This window comes from Macaca nemestrina, chromosome 2 (assembly GCF_043159975.1).
Source record: "Macaca nemestrina isolate mMacNem1 chromosome 2, mMacNem.hap1, whole genome shotgun sequence".
Classification (NCBI taxonomy): Eukaryota; Metazoa; Chordata; class Mammalia; order Primates; family Cercopithecidae; genus Macaca; species Macaca nemestrina.
The window spans coordinates 7,570,346-7,592,125 of record NC_092126.1 but is presented as its reverse complement, the minus strand read 5'-3'; the positions used below and the strand labels follow the sequence as shown (position 1 = coordinate 7,592,125).

General features: G+C 36.2%; 1 protein-coding gene across 9 annotated transcripts in view; it reads left to right on the top strand.

The window, feature by feature from the left end:
• The window catches only part of IL1RA (interleukin 1 receptor accessory protein), a 149,892-nt gene that overhangs the window by 89,333 nt on the left and 38,779 nt on the right, over window positions 1–21,780 (top strand). For all 9 annotated transcript variants that reach the window (XR_011619536.1, XR_011619535.1, XR_980819.3 and 6 more), the window contains exons 3-6: window positions 2,209–2,494; window positions 7,053–7,239; window positions 18,646–18,811; window positions 21,700–21,771. Coding sequence is in view for 3 of the 9 variants with exons in the window: in XM_011723125.3 (XP_011721427.1) it covers window positions 2,209–2,494; window positions 7,053–7,239; window positions 18,646–18,811; window positions 21,700–21,771 (711 nt within the window). In the remaining 6 variants the exon portion in view is untranslated. The remainder of the gene's footprint in view (window positions 1–2,208; window positions 2,495–7,052; window positions 7,240–18,645; window positions 18,812–21,699; window positions 21,772–21,780) is intronic.

Sequence of the window (21,780 nt, the reverse complement as noted above, 5' to 3'; positions counted from 1 at the left end):
AAGCAAAACCTTTTAAGTCTTAGACTTAGATTGTCACACACCACACAATCACTTTTGCTGCATTTTGTTTGCCAGTATAACTCACAAGGACAGCCCAGATTCGAGGGGTGGTAAGATAGAATCTTGATTGGAAAACTCACAGTTTCAAATTGCAGAGGATGTGGATACAGGGGGAAGGGAAAACTAGCACTGTTTTTGCAGACTCTGTATTCCAGAGTTTTCAAGTGATCATTAAAAATAATGTTCGATGATATAAATATAAAATGGGTATACAGCTCAGAAAGAATTTCAAGAATTGAGTAACCTTGTAGAACTAAGCTCCTTTAGTCCCTTACTATAAACAAATTTTCCCAGTTCTTACATGTAAGCAAACAGTTTTTAACTAGTACCCAAAAACGCCCATTCAAAAATAGCCCTTCTATATTACTGAGAAATGATTTCCAATACAACCTTTACATTTAATAATCAATACTTACTTATAAAATGAAACATATTATTTAAATGTATAAGACATTTCAAAAAATCTTTTAATATTTAGCACTTTACATATTACACAAAAGAATAAAATGATGACAAATAAAAAATAAACTATCAAACATAAGAATATATTCCATTAAAGTAAATTTACACGTGGAGATAGTGGAATTAATGTTAAGTTCAAGCAAAAAGAAACTATGGAATTTATAATGATTAAAAGAAAGCTTTTTAACATGTTTTTAGGTTGGATATTGGTGTATGACAAATCACTATTCCATTGGATGTAATTAAAAGAATGATGTAACTCTTTTCTTTCAAAATGGCATTACTTATGACACTACATACATCCTTTCCAATTATACTTAGCATGAAAAGTTTTAGATGTCAATGGAAATGTCAGGAAGATTACAGAGTTAAAAAATATATACATAAATGTGTGTATGTGCATATGTTAGGGACATGAGGAAAAAACTACTTTAAGGTGATGGTTTTGTGGCCCACAGGACTCCATCACCCCGACCTCTATTCACCTTTCATCTGGTGACTTCTAGAGCCCTCCATTCAGATATCACTCTTAAGAAAATAAATATTTTCTTATTTTCTTAAAATAAAGAAAAAAATTCTTTAAATCGTTTTTTTTTTTTTTTTCCTGAGTAGATGAGTGATTATTTTTCATTATAAAGGATAAATTATACAAGCCATTACTCACAAGGACAGCGCAGATTCGAGGGGTGGTAAGATAGACTCTTGATTGGAAAATTCACAGTTTCAAATTGCAGAGGATGTGGATACAGGGGAAAGAGAAAACTAGGGCTGTTTTTGTAGACTCTGTATTCCAGAGTTTTCAAGTGATCGTTAAAAATAATGTTTGATGGTAAAAATATAAAATGGGTATACAGCTCAGAAGGAATTTAAAGAACTGAGTGACCTTGCAGAACTAAGCTGCTTTTTTATTTGACTCTGTCATTGGAACTGTAGCACCTTTAGTCCTGAATGAGTATTCCACCAATGGGTATTACCGAGATCTCTTGATTTCTTGAGGTCTGCTGTCCTGCTGTCCAGTAAAGTAGAGTAAGACATATGTGGCTGGCCCAGATTGAGATGTCAGTGTAAAATACGTTGAACTTTGAAGACGTACCACAGAAAAAGAATGTACATGTAAAATAGCTCGTTTTTTGATATTTTGGATATATTGGGTTTAACAAAATATTAAAATTAATTTCATCTGTTTTGTTTTACTTTTCTAGTGTGGCAACTGAAATGTCTAAAATTACATATGTGTGTTGCATTCTGATTTCTACTGGACAGTACAGACCTAGCCCAAAAATCAGAAGACCTAGAACAAACTGGGAGTCCTTTCTCCTATTTGCCCAAGGGTTATCTTTTCAGTTCCAATTTCCTCCTTAAACCATTCTCTGTTCCACAAAGTGAAAAAACACAGGATGTCTTTTTTAGGTGAAACCTTCTCCCATACCTTGCAGGGCTTACCAGGGTCAAGCTATCAGATCAAGTCATTATCCAAGAGATACTCAGAAAATAAAAAGCAATGGGGAACAGCAATTTCTTCACACCAAAGGTGCCTACTGTATGCAGTTATTAGAGGGAGGCTGGAAGATGACCAGAGAAAGAGGTTCTGGAAAAGACGGGGTGCCCTGCGGAGAAGGTGTGTTCTTTCGAGGCCTTTATTGTAAAATGACTCATCTGCCCTTTCTTTCTTTTTGATTATTCCAGAACGCTGCGATGACTGGGGACTAGATACCATGAGGCAAATCCAAGTGTTTGAAGATGAGCCAGCTCGCATCAAGTGTCCGCTCTTTGAACACTTCTTGAAATTTAACTACAGCACAGCCCATTCAGCTGGCCTTACTCTGATCTGGTATTGGACTAGGCAGGACCGGGACCTTGAGGAGCCAATTAACTTCCGCCTCCCTGAGAACCGCATTAGTAAGGAGAAAGATGTGCTGTGGTTCCGGCCCACTCTCCTCAATGACACTGGCAACTATACCTGCATGTTAAGGTAGCTTGATTCTTGGCAGTGACTTTCTCTTTTCCCTTTAGTTTCTGGGCTTTTGTCCAGATGATCCATGTGCTAGGAAGCTGGGGAGAAGTCGGAAGCATTTAGATAGAGTTTAGTGAGGTAATTCTCTGCAGCTTAGCTGAAGGGGGCTGAAGGAGGTATGCAGAGAAATTGGTTGTGGCCCTTAGAATGTTCTCCAGAGGTAGTTTCTTCTCAGACCCTGAGACATATCAAAGTTGTGTAAAAGTGGAGCCTTGTTATTAATCCCTTCTCATGACCTGCGTGCCTTTATGCCTCACCTGGAGACATCCATTTATCCAGACATTGAACAGGGAAGGGAATAGAGCCCATTTGTATCTGTTATTCTTGGCATCTTTCAAAGTACCCGGCACAGAAAAGAAACTCAGGGTGCATTGTGTGATGCACAATGCCTCCCAAATATGTGTGATGCGATGCCTCCCAAATATTATTTTACTTTTTTAGTGTGGCAACTGAAATGTCTACAATTACATATGTGGTTCACAGTATCATTTCTATTGGACACTGCAGATCTAACCCCCAAATCAGAAGACCTAGAGTGAACTGAGAGTCCTCTCTCCCATTTGCCCCAGGTTTGCCTTTTCAGTTACAATTCCCTCCTTAGAATTTTCTCTCATAATATTCTCCCAAATGTTCTTTTGGGAGCCATGACATGTATGTATGACAATGCTTTTTAAACTTCTCCCAAATTTCTCCTGAGAAGCAAGAGAATACCATTATCTCTGGCAATCTAAGGATTTAATCCAAACAATTTATCATTACAGTAAAATTTCTTTCCAATCCACTTTTTTTCCTTTGAAAGTTTTGTAAATTTTATATTTTACTCTACAGTATTCCTTTTTTTTTTTTTTTTTTTTGTTCGCATTAATGTTTTTTGGGGGGAAAAAAACTGAGGCTTCTCGACAGAATAGAATAGCCCTTTTCAGGGTTATTCCCCACAGAATAGCCCTTTTCAGGGTTAATTATTTGGTTACTTTTTACCAGCGGTCACTTTTTAGGTGCCAGGCATGGCCTTGTTTTCTAAACTCCCATCTAGGTTAATTTTTTTTTTTCCTTTGAACGACTTCCTACTATTTAACAGATGTGTTGCTTTGCTAGGACTGCAATGACAAAATACCACAGACTGGGTGACTTTAACAAACAAAATTACCTTCTCACAGTTCTGGAGGCTAGAAATCCAAGATCAAGGTGTCGGCAGGGTTGATTTCATTCTTGGTGCCTCTATCCTTGTCTTGTAAATGGCCATCTTCTCTCCTTGTCTTTACATGCTCTTTCCTCTGTGTGTTTGTGTCTTAATCTCTTCTTCTGATAAGGATGCTAATAGTATGGGATTAGAGACCATCCTTGTGACTTCATTTTAGCTCAATTATGTCTTCAAATTTTCTGTTTTCAAATACAGTCACATTCTAATGTACTGTGAGGTAGGACTTTAGCATGTAAATTGGGGTGGGGTGACACAGTTCAGTCCATAACAATAAATAATCACAAATGTTTTTTCTCTCATAGAGAGTCTCTACTCCCTGATGGAAAACTAGGACTATACTTTGGTAAATGTAAGCTATGTTATGATTATGTGAAAAAATACCTCTTTTCTATCATAGAAAAGCCTTTAGATCACTGTGTTCTTGGGAGTTGGAGGTAAGGGAGAATCCCTGTAACCTCTGAAGGCCCTTCTGAGGTTTTCACTGGAAACTTGAATCTTATTGGAGTGGGCTTTAGACTGGTATATGGGTTTCCAAGGATCCTGAAGTACTCATGTTCTCATTATTTATGTTCTAATACAATGTAGTAGAAGTTAAAGCAGATTATAGTGGAAAGAGCATTAGGAGAAGACAGAGAAACTAGGCCATCACTTCCACTCTGCCACTACTTAGCTGGTGACCTTAGGCAAGTCCTGTCCATGTCTGAGAGCTGTGGTGTCTACCTCTACATAGGAAGAGAGTTGGCATACATGCTTGTTGAGCTCCTTTTTATCTTTGATAACTGTTCATCTGTTAACATTTTCCAGTGGGAGGAAGTCTTCGGGAGCTTTCTGTTTAACTATGGTCTCCACTGTGTATCTTAGTGTTTCAGTATCAGTTTTACTTTTTCCTTAATTACTTACTACTTGCCTGTAGCTCTTCCACAAACTTGTCTAATCTTCTTTTACATTGTAGGAGTAGGGCTGCATGACGGTTAAGACCTGCATATACCTTTAGTGTTATTTATCAACTTCCAGATTGTCACCTCTTCAGTTTACTTCTCTATCTTCCATGTTCTTAAAGCAAATCTAGAATTGAAGTTGTCTGGTGGGAGCACTACCATGTTTCCTATGTTACTGAGGAAATGTATAAGCTGAGAATGACCTTAAACTGAAGCATGTAGAACCATAGGGCAATAAAATTAGTTTCATCTTTGAGTATTTTCTTTATATTCTTGCCCCAATACTGTTCAACTTTGGAAGCTAAAAAGTCAGTCCAATCACTGTTCTTCGTATTTTTTAAAATCAGAAAATAGATCCTTAAACTTAAATTTCCCTTCTATAACTTCTACCTATAGAGTCTGTCTTCCAAGGGGCAGATGTTTTGTTATTTGTAGGTGTGGATCATGCCTACCACTCCCTCTTACCCCCTTCTGAGTATTGTCACAAGTCATCTTTAACACCCCTCCCTCCATCTTTGAGAATGCATACCCCACCCTTTCCACTAAATTTAGTCTTTATTCATAAGTCATTTTGGTACCCAATAAGCCAAATATGTGTGATGTGATGCCTCACAAATATTATTTATACAAAAATCACAAAAATGGCTAGACATAGACTCCTTATCCCGTCACCCTAAAAAATTAGTTGATTTATTATTCTATGTTATTTTTCATGTTTACCTATATTTAGACACAAGTTTTACATCCATTCCATTTACTTAATAACAAATATTTGTTCAGCAGTTACTGAAAGTTAAGACACTGTACTAGATGCAATTAATGTAATAAAAAACATAAATAGTGTTGTGGGACTTATATTTTACAGAGGATATTGACACATATCTATAACATAACCATCTAATTTTGAATTATAACAAATTTAACCAAGGAAATGTCCAAGGTGCTCAATAAACGACAGACCAAATTTAGATATGAGGTGGGAGAAGATAACAGAGAAGGCCTGTATGTGAAATGAAGGGGGTGGGAGAAGTAAGCCCTCCAAGCAGACAAAACAATGTACATGAACATTATAGCACAAATGCAATTCCCCAGTCGTCCTAAGGAATTGTTATGTGTTTGTTTTTTTTCCTTCATGCCTGATTCTTTGTGTACGTTCTCACAACAACTTTGAAGGGTTGTACCACAGTTTTCTTTATAATATTCCATTTGTCACATTTTTTTCTATTGATTTTAATGTTTTTCTTGCTAATATGCCTCTGGATGGGCATTTTTAACTACGTGCTGTCTCTATTCCCCCTTTTCTATCATTCTATCATGTGACAAAATATCCAGACATAGGATTACTAGGGCAAAAACAAAGGCTTTTTTATGATCCTGGAAGCATAGTTTTTCCCAAAGTTGCTTATACCATTATTGACTCTGCATAAATACGCCATTCATGCCTCTGCCTTACCAGCACTGAGTATTATTGAGAATGTTTTTAGTGTTACATATATGCACAGTTATATTTTGCTATGTCAAACAGCAGAACAGGGGATATGTTCTGAGAAATGTTTTGTTAGGTAACTTCAGTCATTGTGTGACCATCATAGAGTGTAGTTACATGAACCTGGTTGGGAGAGCCTACTACACACCTAGGCTATATGGTATAGTCTGTTACTCCTAGGTTACCAACCTGTATAGCAGGTTGTGGTACTGAATACTATAGGCAATTATAACACACTGATAAGGATTTGTGTACTTAAGCTATCTAAATATAGAAAAGACACAGTTAAAATATAATATAAAAGATGAAAGAAATAGTACACCTGTGTAGGGCACTTATCGTGAATACAGCTTGTAGGACTGGAAGTTGCTCTGGGAGAGTGAGTGAGTAGTGAGTGAGTGTGAAAGCCTAGGACATTACTATACACTTTTATTTGTCTGACAGTGCATAGGTTTGTTTATACCAGCATCACCCAAAACATGAATAATATGTTGCCCTATGACATTACAATGACAATGACATCAATAAATAATAGAAATTCTTGAGCTCCATTATAATTTTATGAAACCACCATCACATGTGTGATCCATCGTTAACTGAAATGTCATCATGTGACACGTGACTATTTATATACACTGACAAACACATTTAGGACCACATCTGAAAGTATAAATACTTTGGTACATTAATAGTAATTAAGTAATTGTGCTTTTTTAAAATTCTGTGATGCCAATTGGTATAGGAAATGCCTCCACTATGATTTTATCTCTTACGTGAACTTACATGTATAAATGATGTCTCAGTATGTAGCATGGCTTCACTTAGTTCATTTGAATGCTCTATGAAATCGAATGCAAATACTACCCATTCATTGTATGTTTCTTTTTTCAGGAACACCACATATTGCAGCAAAGTTGCATTTCCCTTGGAAGTTGTTCAAAAAGACAGCTGTTTCAATTCCCCCATGAAACTCCCAGTGCATAAATTGTATATAGAATATGGCATTCAGAGGATCACTTGTCCAAATGTAGATGGATATTTTCCTTCCAGTGTCAAACCGACCATCACTTGGTATATGGTAAGGAAAATTAGACTACACTTTATTCTCTCTAATAACTTATAAAATGATAATACTTATTTACTGAGTTACATGTATAAGCAAAGGTATTTCTCTTCAGATTATCTGATTTATTCCATAATAACTTTATGGAAATATTTCACCACGTCCTCATTTTGTACCATTTTAAAGGAAGTGGTGCACAGTACTTTGTCTCAGCTCACTATTTCTGAAATAACTCTAACTAGAATACCAAAACTACCTTATTTCTGTTAACTTCATGTGAAATGCATTTTAAGAAATGCCGCCCACTTCTAGTTCCTGCTTAGTGAAGTCATAAGCTGTTAATTCATGTGGTGAAATTCAATTCCTTGATTAATCAGTACTGCATTTTATTATTTCTGTGTGTTTTTTTCTTTGCCCTCATTTGTGAGCACTGTCCATCTATGGTCTCTTCCACATCTGAGGGATTTGGAAAATGTTTTGTCAAAATATAAAAGTGTTGGAAGGTAGCGCTTGTAGCAGCAACATAGCCTTCGTATTGCTTCAAGTATCCACATACACTAAAGCCAAAACCCCATGGACAGAATTTACAGCATAACTCAGTGACAGATTATCCACAGGAACCACTTTTGATAAAGCCACCAACAGCCTAAGCCCATATGGGATCAGTGTTTGTGCGGAAGGAAGCAGATGGAAGTAATGTGGTGTCTGTCAGACTTGACAACAGGAGAACACCAAAAGAGCCAACAGGTGCTCACTGGAAAGTGTGATGAACCAACTTGAGAACAGGAGCTAAAATTGGGAGAGGTTTTGCTCTCTAATAGAGGACCGTGCAAGAGACCTATAACAAGAAGCTCTGAAGGGGTGGAAGAAGTTGTAGTTCCTCACAACTCTGAAATATGACCCGCCACGTTGAGGAGAAGCTACTGAGAGTAGAATCAAAAGTAAACCGGATGAGGAAAATATATAGGAAGGAAAAAGAAGGACTGGCTAAAAATGGAGCAGGAGAACGAAGCCAGGACATCTTAAGACCAAGACACCATCGTTTTGAAAAGATAGCTTGCTGAAGTTAGAAAATCCTTTTATATTTTAAAATTTAGAAAAAAACTATTATTTCCTAAGTGAGCTAAATGACATTTTAAAATGATACAAGATGTGAACGAATAATAAGAATTAGAAACATCTAAAAATTATATATATTATGTAACTCCATACAAACTTAGAAAATAAATCATTTTAGAAATGAAGCTAATCTAAGAGAAAGATCACAGAAAAAAAAAAGACAGTAGATAATGCCTTAAGATCAATAGAAGGTGAAAGGGAGAAAAAATTAAAATAAAAAAATGACAAATACAGTAAGTAAATTAGAATGGCCGTAAGAATATCAGATAAAGTAGACAGGATTACCAGAGATAAAGATGACATTTCATAATAATAAAAGGATCACTTTATCAGGGAAACATAAAAATAACAAAAACTCATGTGCTTAAGAACAATGCTTCAAAAATATTCAGCAAAAGTTGGCAGAACTCCGGAGAGAAATAAAAAATCCTACAAACACAGTTTGTTATAAATTTCAAAAGCTGAAAATTTTAAATTCTGTCTCTGCTTAAGTTGCTAATGATACAATTTGGGAGTCAACTTGAAGAGTCTCCTGTTGGCCAAAGATGAACAATTTTAACCAAAATAATTTGAACCTAATTTTAATGGTTTAAATCCTATGAAGTCAGTTTAAATTTATAAGTTTATAATGACATTTCACAAAATTTAATGAGTTACATTTGGATGATGAAAGGAAATCAGTTTATTATCTTAAAAACTGGTAAAGGCAAATAATCAAGTATTCATTCTGGTTTTCCTAGAGGACATGTAACATTGGGTAATGAAGTATTGTAGAGAGGTGCGTTTTGTAAAGTGTTTCTAATAATAAATGAAATTTTAATGATACAGTTAGAATTATCATCACCTTGCAACTCTCAATAGATTAATAAATGTAGGCATCTAAGCATCAATGACTGCTAACATCACAAGACGAAAAACCATCAGACATGTTTCTTCTGATAAAAGAAGAAAATATTACGTATTGATTCATATTACCAACTAATTAAACCTGAGTCCAGTTAAGCCTTTGGATCCCACTCTCATTTTGCAGGAGATATATAAATAACATAGAAATACATTGACCTGCAGCATGAATATATCATCAATAAAATCCAGACTATGTGAAACTCTATGGGCCAGATGTGCTGGGTTTTTCAAAAGATAAATTGTAAGAAAAGAAATGTCATGAAGAGGGACTGTATAGATTAAAAGAAACATACAAGGCATTTAAAAAGTAGATAGCACTGTAGCATCTAACCATGCACATATAGGTGAAAAGTATATAAATAAAAACAAGGAAGTGATTTAACTATAAAAGTATAGATAGTGACTACTTTGGAGGGTAGTAAAGGAGGTGTGATTGACGTGGGCCACGAAGAAGGCCTTCAAGAGGGACTGGCAAAGTTCCTGGACCTGAGTGAAGCAAAGGCCTTTGCTTTATAACAACTCATTAACTCTTAGATGTGTTTTGCATTTTTTTTTTGTATATGCTTTATTTTACAATAAAATGACTAAGAGGGATGGAGGGAGGCAGGGAAGGAAGGTAGAAAAGGAGTGAGGAAGAGAAAGAGATACAGAGACTGTTTTAAGAGATTTAACAACCAACTGCAATGAATCAATTTTAGTTGGATCTTTTTCATTTGAAAAAAACTAAAGCAAATTATGAAAAGATCAGGGAATTTTGAACATGCAATACTAACGTTACTAATAAATTATTACTTTTTAAACATGATAATGGTACTGTAGTTATGCTTGCAGAAAGAGTCTTATTTTTTGGAGGTACTCAAATTACTCAAATATTGTTTAGAAATAAAATTATATGATGTCTGTGATTTGCTTCAAAATAATCTTGGGTTGCAGTGAATAGCTGTACATGAAATAAGACATAGTCTCAATTAATACTTGTTGAGGCTGGTAAAGATACAGGAACTCATTGTTCTCTCTCTGATTGTAATTTTTCATAGTAAAAAAACCTAAAAGATGGTTTAAAAATAATATTAAGAGTTTTACATCAATAAGTGTAATATACCTTCCAGTTAAAAAACATATGTTTATTTACCCTGCAGTCAAGGTTTTAATCTCGAACCTTATTTATTAGTTTAATTCCCATACACATCCTGCCATTTTCTCCTCTCCTTTTTCCTCATGCATTTCCTCTGCCCGGAACATCCTTCTCCCTTTAGAACAGACTAAATTGTACCATCTTTATTAATTGTTCCTTATTCCCTCCAGCTGGAAATTACAGCTGTCTCATGTATTCCTGTTTATTTATACCTGTTTCAATATTATTTTTCACTTCTTTACTTTTTTTAGTCATTCATTCATGACTACAGATAGTCCTCAATTTACGATGGTTTGACTTAAGATTTTTCCACTTGATCATGGGTTTATTGGGATAAAACCTCATGGTATGTCAAGTAGCTTATGATTTGTGATGGGGCTACAGTTTTACTGAATTTTTATCACTTTCACATTATCATAAAGTCAAAAAATCATAAATAAAACCATCATAAGTTGGAGACCGTCTGCTGTGTTGCTAGCATTAAATGTATTTTTGACTTAACCACATTTTTGACTTATGATAGGTTTACTGGTATGTAACTTTCATCATAAGTTGAGGAACACCTGTATACTAGCTGAAGATTAGCTGTGATCAATGCAACGTGCCGGGGTGGGGGAGGAGGGAACACCATAATGAATAAAATATATGCCCAGAGCTGTGTAGTCCCAAATAACCTCATAATTTAATAAAAATAAGTTTGTAAATACGAAGAATTTCTATTCTTATCAAAATGTAAACTTCTAAGTTTCATAAGAGTGACAAGGAGAAATTACTGTTGGTTTTAAGGAGAGAGAGATATGTATCCTAGAAGACAGCCTATTTCTTGAGGGCAAAGCTATGTAATGTCTGACTCTGAGTCTCTAGTGATTTCCAAATTTCTGGTTTTCATGAAAGGATGGCATGGTGCTATTAACCAAGGTATGAAGTAACAGAGGAGAAGCAGGTTTCGGGAGTAAGTAATGGGTTAGGTAATGCCGTGTTAAGTTAGTTGCTGATGTCTCTGAGACATCTAGCTGGCGGGTGGCAGTGACTAGCAGGCAGTGGTTACATGATTATGAGTCTGGAGCTTAGCAGAAAAATCAGAGCTAAAGACAGAATTGGGTGCATTCATGTGATAGTTGAAGCACTTGAGAAGACTAAATAAAGTGAGAAGAGAACTGAGCTAATGCCATACTCTGGAGATACTATTCATGGGTAAATGGAGACATGAATTCTGAGAAGGAGACAGAAAAAGTCACAGCTGTAAAACAATTACCATGGCCAATATCCAACCATGTGCAGGTGACTAAAATAGACAAACAACATGGCCAATATGGTGAAACCCCATCGCTACTAAAAATACAGAAACTAGCCGGGCGTGGTGGCGCACACCTGTAGTCCCAGCTGCTTGGGAGTCTGAGGCAGGAGAATAGCTTGTACCCAGGAGGCGGAGGTTGCAGTGAGCTGAGATCATGCCACCGCACTCCAGCCTGTGCAATGGAGGAAGACTCCATTTCAAAAAAAAAAAAGACAACCACTGATCATGTTTTCTCTTATTTGATTAAGAAAAGATTACTAATAATTTCTAATATATTGCTTCCTGTTTCTCTACCTTTGGGTAATCACCTGACACCTTTAATCCTAACACTTCTGCCATCTTGGAAACAAAACAAAGGTTCTTGGTCACTGCGTCCTCCTGTCTCTGTACAGCAGTGCTAACTTTGCCTTCTTTTTTTTTTTTTGAGACGGAGTCTTGCTCTGTCGCCCAGGCTGGAGTGCAGTGGCCGGATCTCAGCTCACTGCAAGCTCCGCCTCCCGGGTTCACGCCATTCTCCTGCCTCAGCCTCCCGAGTAGCTGGGACTACAGGCGCCGCCACCACGCCGGGCTAGTTTTTTGTATTTTTTAGTAGAGACGGGGTTTCACCGTGTTAGCCAGGATGGTCTCGATCTCCTGACCTCGTGATCCGCCCTTCTCGGCCTCCCAAAGTGCTGGGATTACAGGCTTGAGCCACCGCGCCCGGCCTCTTTGCCTTCTATTTTGTACCTTTTACAGTCATCCCCAAGCATCTACCCAGATGTCTTGGCCCTTCTTCAGCAATTCTTTTTTAGTTGTTATCAACAGAGGTTCCTACATCTGTTGATTCCTACTTCTATGGATCTATCTATTAATCCTCATAGACTGATTTGCATTACTAAAAGAGACGTGGTAAAGATGGTCTCTTTTAGTAACGCAAATCAGTCTATGAGGATTAAAAGATGGATCCATAATAATAAGTTTCAGGAAATTTGCTTTCCTGTTATCTGAAAGATGAAAGCTGCTAATCATCTAAAGCTGCTAAAGAAAGAGGAAACTCATATTTGTTACATTTCAGTGGTCACAATCCAGTGTGCTGTGTGCTTTATATTCATATGTAGCACCAGCTCTGCAAGGCAGATACCGTATTTTGACAGATTAGAAAATGGCGATTCAGAGAGATAAACAATAACACCTAACATTTACTGAACACACGTATTGTTCCAAATGCTTGATCTTCCTTAATTCTGTCAACATCCTTATGAAATAGGTTGTCATGTTTTCCCATGTTATAGTTGAGGAACGAGGTATAGCGTAGTTGAGAAATATTTCCAAGGCCACAGAACTAGGAGCTAAGATTCTACCCTCTGTAATGTGTCAGGAAAGCACACTTTTACATTTTCGTATATAATTTACTCAAAATAACACAGCTACTAATGAGAGAGTCTGGGATTGCAGGCCAGTTCTGTGTGATCACAAAAACTGTGCTCTCTAGAACTGATGTAAGGAGGGTGGTCCAGACTTTACTTTTGGAGCTTAGGACGTTTTGGAAGGGCAGGGTGATTTTTGAACACATACTGGGGTGTGGACTGCACTGTGGGACATAGGGAGACCTGTGGATAGAGGGCCATGAGAAATCAGAGGCATCTCAGACAAACTGAGGTTACCGGAAACAGAAAACCAAATGTTTACATTTCAGAATTGCTGAATAAATGGGGTAGGATTGGATTGTCCTCCACATGCCTTCTCTTTCTCCTCTTTTTTTTTTTTTTTCCCTGCATGGCAGAGTTTAGTTAATTTAGGACCCAGAATTCACAATTCTCTAATTCAACATTAGGTATTCTAGTTTAACTTCTGTGAGTTAAACTGATGTTCAGCAAATATTTGTTGAATAAGCCAGGTTTTGTAACTAGTCTGGAAAGCAAACCACAGTTTGTAAGTGATTTACAGAATGTCAAATAGCTGGCTTGTAAAACAAATTCTGAAATATACTATGTGTATAAATGGGAGACTGCCTGTTTATTCACATAGGAACTTCCAAACATATAGAAGTACAGACACAGGTAATGCAATCCTTTTGTTACTAATGAGATTAATTTAGGGTCTTTGGCAAGCCATCCTAACTTTCATATTACTGTATTAATTCTCTTCATTATAGTTTGATATTTAAAACTTTATCTCTTAGAGATGCTTATAAAAGCATAGACAATTTTCTCTTCTCACCGAGGATCAAAGGAACCATTTTATTGGATGGTTTATAGATTACATTTATGACAGCTGCTGAAATACTCTCACCTGCTATTTGTCAGACTAGATGCCATTCTGGATGTAACTTTCCACAAAGCTAGTTTTCTTTGTACCCATACCGATTATTAAAATTGATATATTACCTCCACTTTTCATTTTTATTATGAAATTAATCAGAATTGGTCAAACATTTTTTATAGCTATCTCTTGGAAAATAGAAAAATATTTGCTTTTCCAGACTAGGTGGTATCAGGAAAGGACATTTCTGAAAACATGCCAGGCTTGGCCTTCTTGTTGGCATAGAGATATTGTTGAGAAGTTAGTTCAAGGTCTGTGTAGTAGGCCTTATTTTTTAAATGCCTGCTCCTATTTGATTTGACAGCTTAGATTGGTTCTCTATCTCTTTTCTTTCCCTATACTTCCTATATAGTGATTGGATTTTCAACCTCTAGTGTGAGAGAGTATGTATCATATTTTCTTTCAGAGCTATACACATATAATTCTGTATGTGTACATGTATGCATATACATATAACATTTGACATAAGGTTTAGGGCCTCTAAGGACTCGAGATTCATGATTTAAAGGCAAAGCCAAATTCAAATAGCTATGAAGTCTTGAAGCCACTTCAGGCCATAAAAATCACCTACTCTGCTTCGATAGCACTTCATTCGTATCTTGTCTTTGTTATTCTAGTGATTGTATTTCTCTTTTTTCTGTTCTAAGTAGTGACCACTCTTTTCCTTTCCCTTTCTCTTTCTCTTTCCCTTGAATAGCAAGCACACAGCATAAAACTGAGACAATTATATTGTACTTAGAAAGTGATTACATAGTTGAATGAATTAGCCTGCACTGTAAAATTCCATAGAATAAGCACCATTTGTGTTCTTTTCTGGCAATTGTATACCCAGCTCCTAACCCAGTGCCTGGACCACAGGAGGGACTTTGTAAATATTTGTTGTGCAATCATTGCATGACTTAGTTCTGTTCATTGGAAGGGACTAGTTTATCAACTCTTCTAAGACTTCATAGCAAAGTATATGTTTTATACCAACTTTATCTAGAATGCAAAAACTTCAGTAGATACTACTAACACTTCAAACCTTGTATCTCAGTTAAATTATTTGTATCATTACGTCTACTTTCCCTTTCCATTCTACAACCCACCACCCAGTGTCTTATATTCCAAATACTCATCAGCACTTATACACTCTATGAGCCCTCAACTCCATGCCTTTTGGGTCTTGGCTTCTCTCATTCATACCTTTGATCAGGCAACACTAATGTATCGAGCATTTACCGAGCACCAAGTATTGAGCAAGTTTCTGAACATGCAGATACGGAATTTATTACCCCCCACTGGCCCTCATACAAGCGAATTTTCCAAAGGAGGAACTCTGCATGAAAACAGAATATTATAATATTGTTGTTTAAGTAATGACAGCGAGGGAAAAAATAAAGACAGTACGGGTGAGTTCTTCACACTTTCTCCTGTGCCTGAAGTGTCTACTTCCCATGTCTACCTTCTTCCTCAATAGATGTTAATATTCTACTTATCATTTAAGAACCAACCCAAATCTTTCTTCTTCATTAACTTTTTCCTAAGTTGTTTTGTTTTTATTTCACACTCCCCTGCCCCTAAGTGTCTTTTATTGTGTTCGTTGCAATCCTCCATTAGACCATGAATAACTGTAAGTTAGAGTTGTATCATTTTCATTTTTGTGCCTTCACACAGTTCTTCACACATTGTTGGTTTCTTGAATGGAAACACTTGTTCTTACTTCATCATGACATTCCTCCACCGCACCCTTCCCCTCCCCACATGATTCATTTCAGTTGAAAGATCCCAGAGTCATTTCTTGTGTTGTTCTTTACCTATATGTTGTGGTTGGTTGCCACAGCAACCATAGCATGGTTGAAAAATCGCTCTTCTATTTAACTTCTCTCTTTTGAATTCAGAATGAGGAACTAACGGGTCAACTAGGATTGTTTGTCTTCTAGTCAGACAAGTGTTTGCTTCATTGTGGAAATCCACTTACTGTTAACTCATTTCTTATATTTTAAAACATGTTTCCTATTCTTCAGGAATCTAAATCTATTTTTATGTTTGTTTTCTTCTGGATTCCAAATAAATGGTTTTGAAATCATTATAACATATTCAGGTTTTATTTTCAGCAATAGTTTATTATGTTTAAAATTGTCCTATGTGTCTTAGGCACGTGTGTTGAAGGGTCTAGACACAGAGTTGCTGATCAGAGAGAGCTAACCAGACACACAACAGGTTAATGTTAATAGACATTTGTAGTGTGACAATGCCCTGAATTACCTTCACACACATATTAGAATGTAAAATATTCCCTTTATTTCTAAAATGTTTGAGGCCTAATAGCTTTGAAACAGCTACGAAAAGTTTCTTTCATGACATTCTTAAAGAAATACTGTTGACAAGTTCAGTAATAATAATTGACTTCTCATCCTCAAAAGTGTGCATCTTCAGTTTACCACTGATTGCAGGAATTAGCCTGTTTTAAATGATAGAGGCACATCACGCTTTTCACTCGGGCTGGCTCCGGGGATGGCACAGGTTCAGGGCTACTATATAGAATGAAGAGACAGTATCAGGTGAAATATAAAGCAAGGACTTTGAAACAAGTAGATCCTAATTCAAATTCCAGCTTTAGCACTGTCTAGTGGTATGACGTTGACAGTTACTTTACTTTTCTAGGCCTTGTTCATTCATCTATAAAATGGAGGTAAAAGCATTACAAACTTTATGTGTTTGGAATAAGGATCAGATGAGACAGTATACGTTAAGTGCATGTCTCAGTATAATTTTTATAGCCTCAACTCTCTGCTGAGGAGAGGTTTTCATTCTTAGTTAAGAAGCTAATGAAAGACCATTATTCAGCTCTCTGGAAAACTGAATTTCAGCTCTCTACTGTGTTATCTAGAATATCTCTGTCTCATTTTTTCCGTCTATAAAATTACAGTATATTTAGTCTGATCTGTCTAGTTCCCAGGGATTTGGGAACAGCTAAGCTAACAAATGAGGGGGAAATACCTTTGAACTTTTTAAATGGAAAGTACCACAAAAATAAAATAGTTCTATTGATACTGTAAACTCAATTCAAACCAAATCTGACAAAAACTTATAAGAATACAGACCTTTGAGACCTTATCCTTTGTGATAACCTAAGGATATTGATATCGTTCTCTGATGTGACAAGTGTCTAGAAGTATTGCTTATCTTACAGGAGAAGCTGCGTTGAAAAACTACGTTACCTGAGCTTATAGTAACTTCCTCTTGATGATCTTTTCCACGAAATGGAAGTTCAATGCTATTCCTAAAATACATATTTCCTGTGACAAAGCATTACAAAATGTGCCTCAGTGTAACTGTTATATTTCAAAATACATGCTCCGGGAATTGAAGAAACCTTAATCATACAAACGTTCAAGATGAAATATGTGAATAAAAAAAATTGAAGTTACAAGCTAGTAGTAGACTCCCAGAAATTTAAAGATGGAAAAAGCCTTAGAGATAACCTAATCTTTTTGTCATAGGTGACTTACTGATATTTAAAAGAAAAACAAAAGCTTTTCTGAAAGTAAATATTCAACATATATTTTTGTCACAGATAGTGTATTGATTCTTTTTCTCAAAAATGGCAAAAAGTAACAATTTAGCCAAATAGTGAGACTGATCATTTGAAACAGGATTCTAGATACATTGAATTAGATAGTTGTTGAATGAGATAGTTCAATTTCTCAATTTTAAATGTCAACAGTTATATGAAAATGTGAATTAGGAGCAGAAATACATTCCTCGATCTTGATCAGGCCCATAAAGATATTTTATTTTTAGTTCCTGAAATCTGTCATACTCAGTTATAAAAATGGGATAAAGATGGAGGCTCATGCCTGAAATCCCAGCACTTTGGGAGGCCAAGGCGGGCGGATCATGAGGTCAGGAGTCTGAGACCGGCCTGGACAGCATGGTGAAACCCCATCTCTACCAAAATTACAAAAATTAGCCACGCATGGTGGCATGCACCTCTAGTCCCAACTACTCAGGAGACAGAGGCAGGAGAATTGCTTGAACCCAGGAGGCAGAGGTTGCAATCAGCTGAGATCACGCCACTGCACTCCATCCTGGGTGACAGAGTGATGAGACCCCATCTCAAAAAAAAAAAAAAAAAAAAGGGATACAGTAAAAGAAAAATACAAAACAGTCTGGAAATATCTGATACAGGGAAACAACAGGGCGTTTAAAAATGCCAAAATCAGACATCTAAATTGGGGCCTAGATTATCAGACAGAATGACTAGATTCTCAAATTAATATAATCAGTGAAGAAATATTACAAAAAGAAAAAGAATTGCTTTCTAAATAGCAGGTCTTGCAGTTGCTCAAGTTTCCTTAGTCATTATTTCAAAACTGTAACTTTGCTTTACTATCAACATAGGATGCCCAGAATTTGATCCTGAGACAGGAAGCCTGTGTTTTTGAAGTCACATCTTAGTTTAGAATTTTAATTTCTCATGATCAGAAAAGATAATGAGATGTTTCATTTATTCTTCACAGAAATCTGGTCAAATACTTGACCAAAATAGTATTATAAAAACTGCAGCATGAATATTTAGGTGTTCTGTGCAAAATTAGATGTGAGTGTGCATGTGTTTGTGTATTTTCTATGTATGTATCTAAAAAGTAAACTTTTTTTTTTTTTTTACTTTTTCTAGGGCTGTTATAAAATACAGAATTTTAATAATGTAATACCTGAAGGTATGAACTTGAGTTTCCTCATTGCCTTTATTTCAAATAATGGAAATTACACATGTGTTGTTACATATCCAGAAAATGGACGTACGTTTCATCTCACCAGGACTCTGACTGTAAAGGTAGTAGGTAAGCGTGATTAGTATCCAGTACGCACAACAAGCATGTGATAATGTTGTTATGGTTTTTAATAGTTTATTACACACTAGTATGTAAATTGTATAAGAAAAGAGATTCATGTTTTTTGTTTACAGCACTGTCTCAAACCTTCAACAATTCCATGCACATCGTAAGCATTCAGTAATTATTGGTCAACTGAATGAATATGTGAATGAATGAATGAAGTAAACGTAGTTTGGGGAGGGAAAGGAGCACCAGATAGATCTGCGTTCAAATTCTGTCACTGCCACTTATTAGAAACATGACTTTGAACAAGGCCTGTGTCTTTATCTGTACTCTGGAACTAAAATTGATTGAGAATATTTTAAAAAATATTCATATTGTATTAATGCAGTTTCAGGCAAGCAATGGAGAATCAGTGCAACACTTTTGTCAAAAGAGTATTTTATTTGGATTAAGTAAACTCTATTTTTCTATATACTGAAACTGCTGTAGCTACTGCTGAAGGTATTTGCTGGCAATAATGTTCAACCATTATATTGCACTAAGAGAATAGGGGATGAGAAACTAGGAAAGTGGAAAGGGCAATTCTTAAGAGTTGACAAACTCCTAGCAAACCCAGAAATAGAGAAGTAGTGTCAGGATATATGGCTTTTGGGGATGACCCCTAAATACCACTGTGTCCACTATATTAAGAAAGATAGCATATTTGGGTATTATTTTGTCATACCCCATCTTTTAATAGATGGAAACATTAGGCTTACTGACAGGAAGTAACCTGTTTAGAGACACTTAGTGAGTTACTTGAAGAAGTAAATCTGAATCCCAGGTCTCTGCTCAGAGCTTTTTCTACTGGTCTGACATGATTTCGTGTAAGTTAGCAACAAAAAGGCTTTCGTGTAGTGCAAATAGTATTCAAACAATATTGTAATCACTTCTCTTCTTTTTCTGCTTACTTTCTAAATAATGCTGAGTTGGGGATTAATTCATAAGAAAAAACCAGACTAAATTTTAGAAGTCAAATGAATAATGCAATCGTATATTCATCTTGGCAGTTATTTCTAATATATGTACTTAAAAGTATGCATTTTGGGGGAGTTGGGAATAAGCAAACTTGGACACCCTGATTAACAGATTTAAAAATTCACAGCTGGATCTGGGCACTGGGGGTTTCTTTCTCAAATTTCAAGCAACACAAGTTTGTTGTTTTAAAGCTTCAAAGTATTGAGCATTTATTACGCTAGTAGCATATCCTTAATATATATTACTCAGTTTATTTCTCATATTGAAACTGTGATATGAAATTTAATTATCCTCATTTTAGAGTTATGAAAAATTAGCTTTTCAAAAATTAGGAAAAACCAAGTAACTTTGCTTTCGCATATTTATATGGTTAATATATGGCCAAATCAGGATTAGAACTTGGTTATTAAATCTTTGGAGCTCATACTTTTGAAGAGAACACTAACAACTCTATGCAATGTATTATTTTTTAAAATTTAGGAGTATTGACTATTATAAAGAGCAGCAATCTCATTAACAAACAAACATTCAACTGATAACTCGTCATCAAGTAGGCTAATGTGCCGGCCTTCACATCGTGATTGTGAATTCTCCATGTATTTACTCATTAATGTAATACTTATTTAACCAGGTTGCATACTAGACAGTTTGGGTAATGTTGTGAAGAAATACAGAGAGAATAAACAGCTGATTAAGGCATGAAAGCAATTAGGTATTATGTAACATAAGACATCTATCTCGTGTAAGCTTTGGAAAGCTTTGTTAAGCAAACTGACCTGAAGCATGGAGGGTATTTAGTATGTTTTATTTGTTTCTTTGTAAAGTGAAAACTATTTTTTTCTATGCTCAAAACACTTTTGTCACTAAAGGTGTGGCTTTTCTACACTAAATAATTCTTACCTTTTCTGAGGACATTAACTGCATGTCGTACAGTTTAACTCAGTTTGACGCCAGTTGTCCAGAGTTAGCACAGACCCCACAGGTGACGGACTCCTTCCTAAAAGACTGCCCCACCCCCTACTTTAGATTCCAATCACAAGCAGTAGGTTCCAGGTTACCCACAATTCTCCCTGTGTTGGCTACAAACTGAAGATTCCTACTACTTCCTCCTCAGGTTCTGTGATTTGGTATAACTGCTCACAAAACTCAGGAAAACCTTTTACTTTCCCTTACTTGGTTATTATAGAATATATTATAAAGGATTCAAATGAGCATCCAGATGAAGAGATACATAGGGTGAGGTCTGGAAGGGTCCTGAGTTCAGAGGTCTACCCTCCCGGCTTCTGGATGTCCTTACCAACCCAGAAACTCTCCAAACCTGATTGTTTAGGGTTTTTATGGAGATTCTATCACACAGGCATTATTGAGTAAAAGGACTGGAAATTGCAGTCACACTCCCAAGCTTCCAGAGATGGGTGAGAGGCTGGAGATTGTGTTAATTATCTATGGTATTTCTGGCTACTAGCACTCATCCAGAAGCTATATAGGAACCCTAGCCACCAATCATTTCATTAGCATGTAAAATCCACCCATTACTCCAGAGATTCCAAAGGTCTTAGAAGCTCTTGTGTTAGGAATTTGGGACTAGAGCAATGTTAAAACAAAAGAAGCTCCTATTGCCCCTATCACACAGGGATTTAGGAGCCCATGTCAAGAACTGGGAGCAGACATCAAATCTGTATTTCCTTTATTTTATGCTTTGCTTGTTTTAAATGAATGAAGTGCAGTAATTGAGTATATCTTGGACTGTAGGCCTTCTCTAAAACAACCGACAAACTATGCCAGGAAGTTAGGCAAGGTTCAAAGAAGAGCAGATTTTAAAATAAGGCTACGTGATTTAACATCATCTCCCTTTTTTACTTCCTCTAACACAGGCTCTCCAAAAAATGCAGTGCCCCCTGTGATCCATTCACCTAATGATCATGTGGTGTATGAGAAAGAACCAGGTAATTCCA